This window comes from Elgaria multicarinata, chromosome 3 (genome assembly GCF_023053635.1).
Source record: "Elgaria multicarinata webbii isolate HBS135686 ecotype San Diego chromosome 3, rElgMul1.1.pri, whole genome shotgun sequence".
Classification (NCBI taxonomy): Eukaryota; Metazoa; Chordata; class Lepidosauria; order Squamata; family Anguidae; genus Elgaria; species Elgaria multicarinata.
In genome coordinates this window covers 126,559,549-126,574,080 of record NC_086173.1, presented here as the reverse complement: position 1 = coordinate 126,574,080, position 14,532 = coordinate 126,559,549, and the positions used below count along the sequence as shown (strand labels likewise).

General features: G+C 39.9%; 1 protein-coding gene across 4 annotated transcripts in view; it reads left to right on the top strand.

The window, feature by feature from the left end:
• Window positions 1–14,532, top strand: part of ITPR1 (inositol 1,4,5-trisphosphate receptor type 1) — a 291,524-nt gene that overhangs the window by 48,560 nt on the left and 228,432 nt on the right. For all 4 annotated transcript variants that reach the window (XM_063121590.1, XM_063121591.1, XM_063121589.1 and 1 more), the window contains exon 3: window positions 2,739–2,809. In XM_063121590.1, the coding sequence (XP_062977660.1) occupies window positions 2,739–2,809 (71 nt within the window). The remainder of the gene's footprint in view (window positions 1–2,738; window positions 2,810–14,532) is intronic.

Below are 14,532 nucleotides of genomic sequence, written 5' to 3'. Positions count from 1 at the left end.
GCCCTAATGCTGCCTGGAAATATCCACAGAAAGAAACTGGTAAAATGCAGGTAGAGCTGTCAGATGCACTGATAATGCTTGAACAATAATGTTTAACTTTTGGTTTGAGCTGCTCAAGATTGTATATTACAGCTTATACATAGAAAAATGTTTTGCACTGAATTTTGTCTTTGAAGTTCTTTTGTTCAAGAAGGGCCATTCACAGAAGGGTCCTGAGAGACGGAAGTGTTCCCCACTAGTTTTTGAGAATTACCATTTCTGATGTCATATTAGTATGGATTTATACTTTTGCCTGGAGACTGGCCTGTTTTGCCAAATTTGTCCCCAGTTCTCCTTTAGCAGCGCTGTTACAGGACTCAGTAATGCCAGCCATAACATCAAACGTTCGTACACTTGCTCCTCTTTCAATGTGATATATGCCATCACTGCCATCAATGCCCTACTGTCTTCTACATAGGACAAGCAGCTAGCAGGCTACTTAGAATATGGTTCCATCCAAGAAGAGGAAGGAACTGAAAAGGTAAAATTTTCAAACTGGGTGACAGTTAAATAGTTTTCCTGAGGCCTCAAATTTTGTGTGAAATGAGTTCTATCATGAAGACTGAAGGAAGCTTTTAGCTGCTTGGGTGCCACAGTAGTTGTTACATGTAAGCATCACTGCCAACTCAGGCCAATACTTGGAACAGAAAATATATTGCTGCTATCTTTCCAGCGCCAGGTTAAGACTTTCCTCTTTGCCCAGGCATATGGCGGCACATCCTAATTACCCACATGTTTAATTTTTAATTGCTTTATGTGTGTATGTTCTGTGTTTTAGAGTTTTAAATTTTGTATACTTGTTTTTACCTCAATTTTAGAATTTCTGTAAACCGCCCAGAGAGCCCTGGCTATGGGAGCGGTATATAAGTGTAATAAATAAATAAAATAAATAAATAAATATTGCTTCCCGCTTGTAATAATTTCCTCAATCTTTCACAGTCTATTTCCTACATATTCTTTGATTACCTTATTTGTATTATCTTTTGTTCTTCGTGGTAAAAGACTGAAGAGTGTTGGCAAACACTGATATCTTTGAATTAATTTTGAGAAAACTGCTTCTTCAGTCTGTTATGTCAGCTGGTGTTATTTAAACTTTGTAAGATTGTTTCAGTGTAAGTAAGTTTTACTGCCTCTCCTTTTTGGTCTAAAGTATTTATTTAATTCTTACTCCCACCTAGGAATTAATTTATTATTTTTATTATTTATTTATTATATTTATATCCTGCTTTTTTTTTTTACTTCCTGAAGGAATCCAAGGCTGTGTACATAATCCTCCTCCTCTCCATGTTATTCACACAACAACTCTGTGAGATAGGTTGGGCTCATATTTTGTGACTGCCCGAAGTCACCCAGTCAGCTTCATGGCCAAGTGGGGACTAGAACCCTGATCTTTCAACTCCCAGTCCAGCACTCTAGCTGCTATACCACCATGTACACTATCCTGAATTCAGGCTGGTGTACGTAGTTTCTCTAGTATTTTATCCTCTGCAGCATGCCCGTATTCACAACCACATGTGAACTTGTGTTTATATATGTGTAACAACAAACCAAGGACTGAGGGACCTTTACTAGTTGTGTAGTGTGCACACAGCAGTTTTATGCACTACATTCTAACAAAATGGGGAAAAGCTACTTCTAAAATGGGGAAATTAATTCAGATGCTCATGTAATTCCCAAAGCACAGATTTTAGCTTCACAGATTTTGTTCTATACAAACACACACACACTGCAGAAGAGAGAAATAGGTTGGTTAGTATACCAACCCCCTTGCACAGGGGTGGGCAATTTGTGGTCCTCTAGATGTTTTGGCCTACAACTCTAGCTGGTATTGGTAATAAGGAGGGATGATGGGAACTGTAGGCCAAAACATTTGAGCCACAACGGGTAGTGTACTAATTTCAATAGGCCTAATTTAAAAATAAAGATTTGGGATATGAACACTTGCCCAATAAGGAGAGGAAAGTGGTGCTATCGAAAGGTAGGGGATTGGGAGGCAACCAAGGGAGCTTATCTGGCTTCAGAATAAAGGATGTAACTTCCTGTTTGGTTGCAAATAGAACAATGTTGTGGGCAAAGACCACCTAGGATTTCTCAGCACTTAATTACAAATTCAGAAAGCTTCAAGTCAGTTAGGCACGCTTGAATACTATGTTCAGGTAGATCTAAAGGGTGTTCTAACCAAAAGTGGTTCTGACACACTTAGTACTCGCAGCAATGATGGAGAGACTGAACGGAGGCTAACCTGTTATCTGGGAGCCTCGAGCTAGTAATCTTACAGTGCAATCCTATGCACATCTACTTGGAAGTAAGCCTCATTTTGTTCAATGGGACTTACTCCCAGGTGTGAGTATAGGATTGTAGTCTTAAACAGTGGGTCCAAGCCATATTTTAATCTCCATTTGAACTCGACTTTGCTGCTAATTTGCTTTTGCTTTTTCAAGAATCCATAGATCCCATAGACCCTATGCAGATGTAACTTGTGTATGTGTAAGCCCATTCACACGTTCAGATGAATTTGTGGAGGTTGTTAATGAGGGACGGATGCATCTCACCCTTAGATGACTTGTTTCTCAGAACAGCTTCACAAGATAGTGTCTGAATAAATTCTGTTCAGTGATCAAGATTCTGTTACGTTAATGATCTAAGCGTATTCCTGGTAATCTTATTTCCCCCCCCCCCCGCCTTTCTCTCTCTTTCAGACTTGTGGATGACAGGTGTGTTGTACAGCCAGAAACAGGCGATCTTAACAACCCTCCTAAAAAATTCAGAGGTGAGACACTTATTTATTCATCAACTTAAGCATTCAGGTGATGTTCTTTTGCACTCAGATCAAGCTTGTTTGAAATAACAACTGCATACAAACCTGAAAATGTGCAGTGAGGTTTCCTTGTGACTGACAGGATGTCTGTGTAGTTTCACTTCTTTTCCTCCAGGTATATGGACTTGAATTCTCATTCTGTGCTATAAATAGCTACTAGTATTGAATAAACAAAAGCAGAAAAAAGGTGGGCAGACCATTGAATGACCCTGCCTTGCACTCAACAGTGTATTGTGAATTGGAATCAGATTCTGAACCAGAAGAAACAGGACTAGAAATGTACCAGCCTACACACGAAGCAGGGGTGGAGATTCTCCCAGGCTCTTCTGCAGCCAGGGATGAATCTTCACCGGGCTTTATCAATGAAAACATTAACAACTCAGAGTCTGTGGGAACTCAGCAATCCTCAGAGGGGGAAGGGACGTCAGAGTTGACTGATCCCAGAGTCTGCCGCATATTCAGACAGGTAGAGCTAAAAGAAGGCGAAAGGCGATCAGCTCGGCTCGCTTCTCTCCAAAGGCTTCTTCAGAGGAATCCTCCCTGAAGTTAAGGGACTCAGGGAAAAGACCTTCCCTTTTGTTGAAAGGATAGTCGTCTTGCTTAGTTAGCCAAGTTTTAGTCTAGAGGAAAGTTCTTCGTGTTTAAGCTCTCTTCAGGTGCAAAGAGATGTTTATTTGCTGAATAAAGCTTTGTAGATTACATGGCAGACCTCTTTATTGTCTTGCACTGCAACGGGAGGGCTTGGAAACACAACAGGATTCAGCACTACGCTAGTTTATAAAGGACAACTCCTGCTTAGAGGGAACAATACCATTATTATGTGCTGACCCATGCAGATCCCATAGAGCCATTTTCTTTTATGTCAGAGTGGGCAACTTCTGTCCTTTTTGATGTTGCTAGATTCCATCTCACATCAGCACCATCCAGCATGGCCAATGGTCAGGTGTGATGTGAGTTGAAATTCAGCAACATCTGGAGGGCCACAGGTTGTCCACCCTGTTTTATGCCTTATTCGCATTTTCAGAAACTTCTGTGTGGCCGTCTTGAAAACGAAATGGTAGAGTAGATTGACCTCCAGTAGTTATGATCTTACCATTAGATTCTTATGTAATTGTCCTATTACATTTAGAACTTGCCAGGAAGCATCTTTAGCTTTACATAAGCTGCTATGAGCATCAGTACTGTGAGAGAGCATGTTTACAGCTAAAAAAACATAACCACTGTATAGGAATTCAAGGCAGTAGTGAACAGTTATTCTGATCCCAATTGGTTAAAACATATAGTTGATTTCAAAAATGACCAAAGATGAAACACATTTTGTTTGAATAATCACAATATGTTTCTTTTCCTTTTTGTTTTTACCAGCCATCTTAGTATGAAATAATGAATGTGTGTAGTGAGTTGGGTGAGAGGTGGCATAATGTGTTCAAACACAAAATTAAACCGATGCTATGTTGATGGAACTTGCATATTTTAAGGGAGAAGTGGGTGGATAGATGCTAGTTACGTTTAATTAGGATGCTTTAGAATTAAGTTTGATTGAAAAAGACTACCGTCAAATATACAGATGCAGTAGTAGGTATAATGGCAGTTGCATGCATGACGCAGAAGCTTCACGCTTTTTAACTCAAGCAAACTAAACATGGGTTGTTAATTTGAAATGAAGGTATGCTTTTCATTTTTTAAAAATCCTGAAATTACCTCCATGTGGGAAGACTGCTGTATGAAGTATCATGTATATTTTTAGTTACTGTGGTGGTGGACTTGTGTCTAGTAATTAGGAAATGTAAGGCCTATTTAGCAATGCAGCTTCACAATGACCTGGTTCAAACGTAACTGGAAACCATGGTTTCCTTCTATGTGAACAAGCTTCAGGGAGTCTCAGATATGTGTGATTCCTCCTTCCCTCCTCTTTTGTGCATGAGAGGACATGATAAGCATTTGCTTTTGACTTTAAACAAACAACAGTTGTCCATGGTCTCCAAATTCATGAAACTTTTGTTTGTTTAAATTCTAGTTAAGGTGAACAAAACACATTCAAACTGTGGCTTCTTATTCTGGTTTGTTTATCTGTTAGACCTTAAACCATAGTTCAGAAAATTTGGACACAAGGGGGAACCATGGTTTGTTTAAATTTGTAAACTATGTGCTGTTCAGGTTTCAGGTGCTCTAATCCAATATGTCTGAGCCCCTCCAATAGTCTACACTTAGGGTTTATTGGGGGGAAATATAAATATTTTTATAATAAATATAAATAAATGTACTGGGAAACTACAGGTCAATTAAAGTCTTTAAATACCAGGGCTGGCTCAAGACATTTTGCTGCCTGAGGCAAAGGAAAAAGATGGCACTCCCTCCATGTACAAAATCTAAAGGACTGGTAGTTGAATCTTTCTTCAACACTGCCAATGCCAGTGTCACACCTGAAAGCAATAGGCTAGCTTAGGGGATGCAGGGTAGGCATGGGGCCTACAGCTCTCTCTCCTTCAACGTTTTGCTGCTGCCTCCTAGCATCTACTGCTTGAGGCGACAGCCTCATTCTGTCTAATGGTAGGGCCAGCCCTGTAAAGTACATGCATATGCCGTTCAAGATCTAAATCTCTGTTACAGGAAACATTGTTGTAATGCTAGTGTACTACAGCATAAAATGTGGAGTCGTTTTTATCTAGGACTCATAGATCAGAATCTTATGAAAAATTGTCTCTTTATTATATCCATTGTTTTAAATCATTTACAAGTGTTCTGGAGAAGCTGGGATTGTTTTTGTTTTGTTTTTATCCATGATGTTGTGTGTGTGCTTGAATAGTATGCTGCTTGGTGCGAATTCTGCCTGACACCTTTATAATTAGCTACGGGTTTGTTCAAGATGTGGAAATGAGTGGTTACTGAATTTATTCCCTGACAGTACAAAGCTTGAAAGGACCGTTATGTCTCACTGATAACTTCATGTTCTTGTGGATTTTAAATGCTTCGGAGTTAGGGATTTGTATTCTAACAAATGAGGAAATTACCTAAAAGAAGATGTGGGATGGGTCAGGAGAGGCCTTTATGATAATATAGTTGACAGCTCAATCCTGTTTTATTCTGGAAAAGAGAAATTGCTTAACTAATAGAATTGTTTCCTCGCAGGTGTTTAATTGACCCGATGGGATATGACATTCTGTCAGTGGTGTGGTGGAAGAGGTTGGTTGTTTAAATGCTTGTCAGTACAAACATTAATTGGGATATACCCATCTGAAGTGGCTATTGATTATTTGTATAATCTGGTCTGAGACGGTTGCTTGCAACTCTGTTACATATCTAGCAATTCGGGAAGAGTGTTGGTCAGTTGGGAATTTACATTTAATCTTTAAAGTGGCATTTTAAAATATATGTGTAGTTTTTAAAAACACACTGAATAGTTTGTGTGTAAATATGTGGCTAAAAAGACAGCCTACAGAAGTTAAAATACACTACTGTCTCACCGCAGGTTTCAGAACTCCTTGACTAACACAGTAAACCATAATGACTTCTAAACCTGTTTCTCATATTGTTACTTTATGTACCTTTTTATGTTCAACAGTTCTCAAGATGTGGTAACTTTGCAATTTCACTATGTAGGGGGTTCTCCACTCTTGATAATATTTTGCAGAAAGGTAGGTCGATGCTGTGAAGGAAGGCCAGGGTCCACTTGCCCTCCCTACAAGGTAGGCTCTGGACCAACTGTTTGGTTACCCAGATTTCCACCTCCCTAGTCCCGTGCCAAGATGGCAGAAGCCAGCCGTCCAGAGAAAAACCACACAGCAGACTAAGGACTGAAGCAGTTTATTAAAACTCTAAAACTAATCACTAGGGATGTGCTCTGCTTCTCCTCGAACCGGAGAAGCAGGAGCGGAGCGGGGGGCTTCGCCTGCCCTTAAGGCGGAGGCGAAGAGGATTGGGGGGCCGGCGGAGCGTGGCGAAGAAGATCAAGGTGAAGGCGGATCCTTCGCCTCGATCCGGAGCTCCGCCAGAAAGGTAAGTGGGATTTACCGGGCCCTGCCGCTGTCGCCCATGCGGCGACAGCGTCAGGGCCCAGTAACCCCCCCCTCCTCTCCTTTACCTGCGTCCGTCCGCGGTCCCTCGGCTTCTTCAGTTGAGCCCGCGGTTCAACCAGGAAGTCTGGGCCGCACGGCCCAGACTTCCTGGTAGAACCGCGGGCTCAATTGAAGAAGCCGAGGGACCGCGGACGGAGGCAGGTAAGGGCCCCCTCCCCCTTGATCCCTTACCGGGCTAACCCCCTCCTCCTCTCCCGGCCTTACCTGGCACCACTCCCCTCCACTCCGGAGCTCCGCGGCGAAGAGGAGCAGAGTATGGGCGTGGCGGCGCAGATCGGCCCGCGGGGGGTCCGTGCACACCCCTACTAATCACATAAAGCATCAGTCAAACATACAACTTAAAAACACAGACACTGGAAGGCAGGGGGGAAAGGGAGGGAGGGAGGGGGAGGAAAGAAGCATGAGGTATATAGCAGCACTAAAACATTTACCCACCATAAATCATGCCCAAAGGCGACAAGCCGTTCCCTGGAGCTACCAGGCACTTTAACACTAAAACATAGAATCCTAACTATATCCAAGTTGTTACCTCACTTGCAAAAGGATCTTCCACAACTCACTTGCGTTCAGTTCCAGGGAAGATGGCCGGCCCCCAGTTGCTAACTCATCCCTTTTGGGCCAGCCGGTACCATGACCCGCTTCGGCGAATCTCAAGCCTAGGGCCTACCCACCCCCTTTCAGAAGGGAGCCTTTCCCACTAGGCCGCTTTCCCCACAGCTGAAGTCAGTCAGTGCCACTCTTGCCAATCACTCCCGGCCTTGAAGCCTCACTAATAACTACCCAGGTGCTGTTTTCTGGGAATGTGCCTAATGAGCTGTTTTGTCAGAAATGGTAATTGAGAGCTGTTCTTGTGAACTCTCCCTGCCAAAAGGCAGCAGCAAGACCGCAGCCATCTTGGTCGGGCTTCACAGATGTCACTTCCTGGTAACTATCTGTCTATGAGACTTGGGCATATGATTTAGCTGATTAGGATAAGCTTTGCAAGTACCTGGCTGCTAGATCACGACAGAGTGCCTTGCTTGATCCAGTTCCCCTGTGTGCTCATTAATATCTTAATTACCATTTACATTAATTAATCCACAAGTTGCTGCTATAATGTGCTAACAGCCTGATGTCTCCAGCTGGATAGAAGCTTCCTGTTGTGGGTGGGAGTTAGAGTTACTTGCTCAAGGCATATGAAAAGTTTTTGCTCAAGCTAGCCAGGCATAAGATCAGAGATCATCTATACTATTCTACATCCTTCTTTTAGCTAAGATTGTTGTTGGATGGCTTTAATAGGGTATTGGATAAATTCCTGGAGGTGAAGGCTATCAGCGGCTACTAGCCCTGATTTTTGTGTGCTATCTCCAGTATTTGGGGCAGTAAACCTATATACACCAGTTGCTGGGGAACATGGGTGGGAGGGTGCTGTTGCATCATGTCCTGCTTGTGGGTTCTTGGTTGACAGCTGGTTGGGTCACTGTGTGAACAGTGTGCTGGACTAGATGGACCTTTGATATGATCTAGCATGGCTCTTATGTTAATGTACATTAAGTTGGGGGAGGAGCCCTTCACAGGTTGGTAGTATACTTGTGGTAGTTCTCATATTAGTATTATATATAGCTTTGGGCTCTTTGTATCCAGTGGATGATGTTTGAATATTATTTCTGTTCCTTAGAGATATATTCTAGTAGAAATACTGATCCCAATGCCTGGTATACCATCACTGAAATGCCTTCCACAAAAGCATGCTTCGCAGGGTTAATTTACTACTTAGGTTGCTATGCAACACTTTTTTTTGTGCACATTATTGGAAGTATTCAACTCCTTTCGTCGCCAGCTGAAGACCTTTTTATTCACTCAGTATTTTAACACTTAATTTTAACTTAAATTTAAATTATACTGTTTTAACTCTGTATTTTAACCTTATATCAATTTTGCTGCGTGGTTTTATCCTAGTTGTGCTTTTTATATTGTATTTTGTATTTGTGTTTTTAACCTGTTGGTTGTTTCATGATGGTTTAAATTTTTGTGAACCGCCCAGAGAGCTTCTGCTATTGGGCGGTATAAAAATGTAATAAATAAAATAAAATAAAAAATAAAATTGGAATGTATATAAAGTAAAAAATATCCTCCAAGTCAAGCTTAAGGTAAGTAGTTTTAAATAGTGTTTGGTCTTTTTTATCCTAAGGCATACTTTGTTGCTGGGGTTTCCAAGTACTGGTATACCCAGCATATATATAATGCTTATAGCTAGGTAGTAACTGCTACTGAGCATCTAACTCTTTGAACCTAATGAGCATATTTAGGTGAGGAGACTGTATGGAAAAATTGTGCTTGGCTTAGTACACCATGCACAGTTGAGGAGATTTTGAAATAAGAGAGGCCATGTTCATTTCAGCGCTGCCTTGTATAATTAAAAACTTATAGAAGAAACAAAAAGACTTTATAGACCACTAGCTGCATTACGTACCGAATGGTATATAGGTCTTTCCAGTGGCCTACAGAGTGAACGCCAGACTTTCACATTGCGTATCACTTACACAATTGTCTCTCCTGTGTGCTTTTTAATTTAGCTATGCTTAGTAAACCCAGTCTTTATCTTTGTGGCACTGGTATGTGACTCAAGTTAAGATGCCTGTGTAACCTTTGAAGGCCCGTGGTGGGCATGAAGGTTGGATGCTTGGCCTTTATTTGGCCAAATATTAGAGCAACAAGTCTGCCTCCCTTTTTCTTTACCCTAACTAGTCACCAAGAACTACCACTATTGTTAGATAGGCTCCCATCTCTCACAATTAAACAATTCAAGCATTCTCTCTCATTTCCTGGACTGAAACAAGATGTGACTTGTCGCTTCACCACTACCAGCAGCATGTTGGCCTGACATTGGCTGTTATGTCAAAGTGATGACAGTTCATAACTCAGTCTGAATTGTAATGTTAACTGGCATACCAACGTGTAACTTTCCAGACCAAACTGATTTCTGTGGATCTCTCGTTTAGGGACACAATGTGCACTAAAGGCCCTAATTAGGTATTCAGAAGTACTGCCATTTTAGACTGTTCCCTGGCTCACATCCCGGTCCAGTTGATTGGCAAAATCCCTTTAGATATTCAAAATATTGCTGTGCATGGGCTTCCATGGAAAACTTTATACTCCTGGCTCATTCAAGACAAGACAGAACTTCATTGGTTGGCCTTGCATTATGCAAATCCCAACAAGACCAGATTCATTCCTGAATTCCTGCAGTAAAACTAGATCATATACTGTATATATATACATGTACATGTACACATATGTATTAACTGAAACTTAAATGCAACCGAATTAGTGCACAAGGAACACAACTACTCTAGTATGAAAATCAAAGATAGGGTGAACAGTTATAACAAACAGGTTTTATAAGAAGAACAAAAATTCAACAATTTTGTAACAAAAGCAATCTTGAACAGATAACATGAAAGTTATGAACAAATGCATGTTGTAGAATAGTAATAATCTACAGTGTTGAGACACGAATAAGTCTTTAGAGTACTTAAACCAAAACACACACACATTGTAATATAGTTACAATAGGAATCCACAGTGTGAAGACACAAAATGATCTCTTCAGTGTTTTAAAACCTTTAGTGTTAAGACACAAAACAGTCTCTTAAGTGTTTTTGAAACCTTTAAACAGGCTACTGGTTTAAAAATCCTGTTTTCGCAGATGCTTCATCAGAGACACTGAAAAGAAATAAGATTTTTTTTAAAAAAATTATTATCCCCCCCAAAACAAATTGAAAATCCAATCGTAATATTGTTGGTGCGAGAAGTATTCAGTTTGGTTTAAGACATTTTGACTCACCACCATCTATCAGGCTAATGCTGTGGAGAAAAGGGGAGAGGTCAAACCTCCATTCCATGTATAATCACTGTAAAAAAGTATATATATTCTTAGATGTGAACCTTAAACAATAGTATTTTCATCAAGGTTTTCCAACCTTGAAAACCCAGCCAAATGCCTCAAGCAGAATATTCTTAATAGCAGCTGGTGGCTGTTAGTTCATTCAAAGGCTTTTTATCAGTGAAAGGCTGATAACTAATTGGCAAACAGCCGTGGTCAACCCAAATAAATTTAATAGTCTGTATTGGTATTGAGTCCATTAGGCTGTGTTGAATTTAAACGGAAAATCCATTCCGCCTCTTTTTTGAGAAGTAGATTATTATAATCTGTTTGTTATAACTGTTTGCCCTATCTTTGACTCTTATTTTCATACTATAGTAGTTGTGTGCCTTGTGCACTAATTCAGTTGTATCTTGTTTGTATCAACTACTGCCTTCTCTATGCTTGCTTAACTGAAATTGTTACATTCAATCATGTCAACATTTCCCCCCTTTTTTGTGGTTTTGTTTTGCTTTGTTCTGTTGAAATTTACAATAACAAATTCATCATCATCATCATCTAGACCATATTCTGTAAAGGCGTAAAAATACTTTGATATTTTTTACATAAACTAGTATTATTACTAGAACTTAAATGTTGACTACTCGGATTTGGATGCTGCGTTGTGAAATGTCAAAATATATATTTCTTTAATCTTCCAGTTCAAATCCCAGATTTTGCCACACAGTTCAGCCTCCATCATCTTTTGGGTCCCTCTGAAAGTTTTTAAAAGGAGCAAAACATTTCAGATCATTTTGAAACCATTCATTTTTCTCAGTGTAATACTATTTGTAACTCTATGCTGCATTTCCATAAATTGAGTAGATTCTACTTTCTTGTCTGACCACAAGAATGAAAAGTTTCTGAAGTATCATGAACTCTGGTTGTCATGGGAGTGTTCATGGTAGACTAAAGTATGGTCTGAAAGCACATAAGCACTTCCATTGCTGAAGTAGAGGTCTGGGTCCTATAGGACAGCAGTGGGTAGAAAGCACATCTCTGGATTTTTTTTAGACTTCAGCTACCAGCATTGCTGACCATTGGCCGTGCTGGCAGAACTCCAAAACAGCTGGAGTTCTACCTTCTGCCCACCACTGCTGTAGACTTCTGGAGGGAGGCTGCCTGAAAACAGTATGTAGGGTTCCTTGGAGGAAGAATGATATACAAATTAAATGTGTGAAGGCATAGTAATCAAATTAACTAAATTAACTTTGTGGTCTTGTCCATAAAAATCTTTCAGTCCAATCCTGTGTTGACTTTGACAGTAATATAAATATTATGTAAAAGATGTTAATCTCTCTAAACTTCAAATGTCTTTTATGTATTTAATAACAACAGCTAGAATTACTTTTTCAAGACAATGGAAACCTAATATGAAACCTAAGAAAATAGACTAATTGGTTAAGGATATGAGATATACTACTGTTAGCAAAATTATCTGTTTATCAAAAAGAAAATGGTAATATGTGCAATTTTGTAAATTATGGCAAGTAGTAGAGTATTTATCTCAATATTTGAGCATTATAGGTTATATTATAGTCATTATGGCTAAGAAGAAATATTCATTAATTTATAATTTAAAGTAAAGAAGTGTAATATATAAGAATGTAACTTAAAACAGGTTTTGATATAACTGTTAGCTATAAATAGAGATAGATAGATGATAGGTAAATAGATACGTTTTTGTATTTTTTCATATGTATTTATATTTTTGAAATGAGAATACACATGCATATTAAAAAGGAATAACATATGTATGTAAGTTTAGGGCTGAAGCCTTTCTCCTGTTCTGTTTCAAATGTCTTTTGGCCAAACAAGTCTCAGGAATTTGGACTGCAGGTTTGCGGAGGTTGTATATTCTTCTTGAATAGTTTGTTATGAACCTTATGGAAGGGAGGGTCAGTAATTTCCCTGATTTTTTTTATTGACTGCTATCATCTCCAAATATTCAATATTCATGCATAGTGCAATTTAAAGGATTACTGTAGAAACACACACACACACACACCTGACATTACTTCTTAAAGTGAACTACCATAATGTCTTTTTTACAAGTAGAGAAATATTAAAAAGTTACTGCACTATTCATCCTTTGGAAAGACAATGACAACAGAAATGGTAATGGCAGATGTGACTAAACTGAAGTGGGCATCAGTACTGAGATGAGAGAATCAGCTTGCATCTGTGTCTACATTTTCCCAAACTGAAAGTAGTCATGCAAATTTGCTTCTCAGACAACGTGAACTATCGTGTATTGCTGAAGTCATTGATCTAGAAATGCTGGTTGCTTCTTAATTGAACTTTTTTAGTCCTCAAGTACAGGAGACACTTTTTTCTTAAATGAAAGCTAAGGTTATTCAGACACTAGTGTTCCAAAAATGTAGGGTGACCATATGAAAAGGAGGACAGGGCTCCTGTATCTTTAACAGTTGCATAGAAAAGGGAATTTCAGCAGGTGTCATTGGTATATATGGAGAACCTGGTGAAATTCCCTCTTCATCCCAACAGTTAAAGTGCAGGAGCTATTCTAGAGTGACCACATTTAAAAGAGGGCAGGGCACCTGCAGCTTTAACTGTTGTGATGAAGAGGAAGTTTCACCAGGCCCTCCATATATACAAATGACACCTGCAGAAATTCCCTTTTCAATACAACTGTTAAAGATACAGGAGCCCTGTCCTCCTTTTCATATGGTCACCCTACAAAAACGTACAGGTTCCAAACACAGTGACCCTGTTCATACGACACGCTAAGCCACGGTGGTTAAGCATTTTGAGCTAAACATTATGGCTTAGGATGTAGTGTGAACCATTCCTAACCATGGTGGTTACATAACCACGAGTTAAATAGGTGTTCAGGGTAGTAATGGGATAATTCCATTTTTATCCTTTCAGTTTCTCAGAATTGGGTTGCAGAGTTGCTATGAGAGAAGGTTGAAGATGATGCAAACAGAGCCAGCCCAACAAATTTCACTTCCTGAGGCAGAGCAACAAATAATGTTGCTCCCACCCAAGTCAAGATGCAAAGTACCGAAAGCTAGTCAAGTTTTTTAGCACCTGAGGCAGAAAATCCTTCAAGCTCTGGCAGTAAACATAACAATAAATTAAAGTTGCAATCCTATACACGTTAAGATGGGGGGTGGGGGAAGTCCTACAACTCCCAGCATTCCCCAGCAAGGATGACTGCCTCACTCCTAAACATGCATAGGATTGCACTCTAAGTAACTAATAATTTTCTACCCTTTCATGACACCCCAGATCAGCTGTCTGAGGCTACCTCACTCTGCCTAATAATAGCTCTGGAGAACAAAATGGAGCATTTCATCAGGTTAGGTATATAGGAAACTGTCTCATGTTACGCCAGCCTGGTATCTCCAGCACCTTTCCAGTATCTCAGGCAGAGGTCTTCCCCATCACCTTCTACATGATCCTTTTAAATGGGGGTAATGGGGATTGAATTTGGAATTTTCTGCATGTAGAACATGTGTGCTACCACTGAGTTAGGGTCTCTACCAAAGAGTTAGGATTAAGAGGCTTTCTACATGAGGCTTTGTGATTTCTCACTCAAGGTAGTTTGTGGGTCCTTTACACAATGTCGTCATCTCCCTGGCCTTCTCCTGTGCTTTGCAAGCATTATCCCTTTTTTTTCCCTAATGAGGAAAGATTGGTATTATTTAGAAATGGTGGAATTAGAGTGT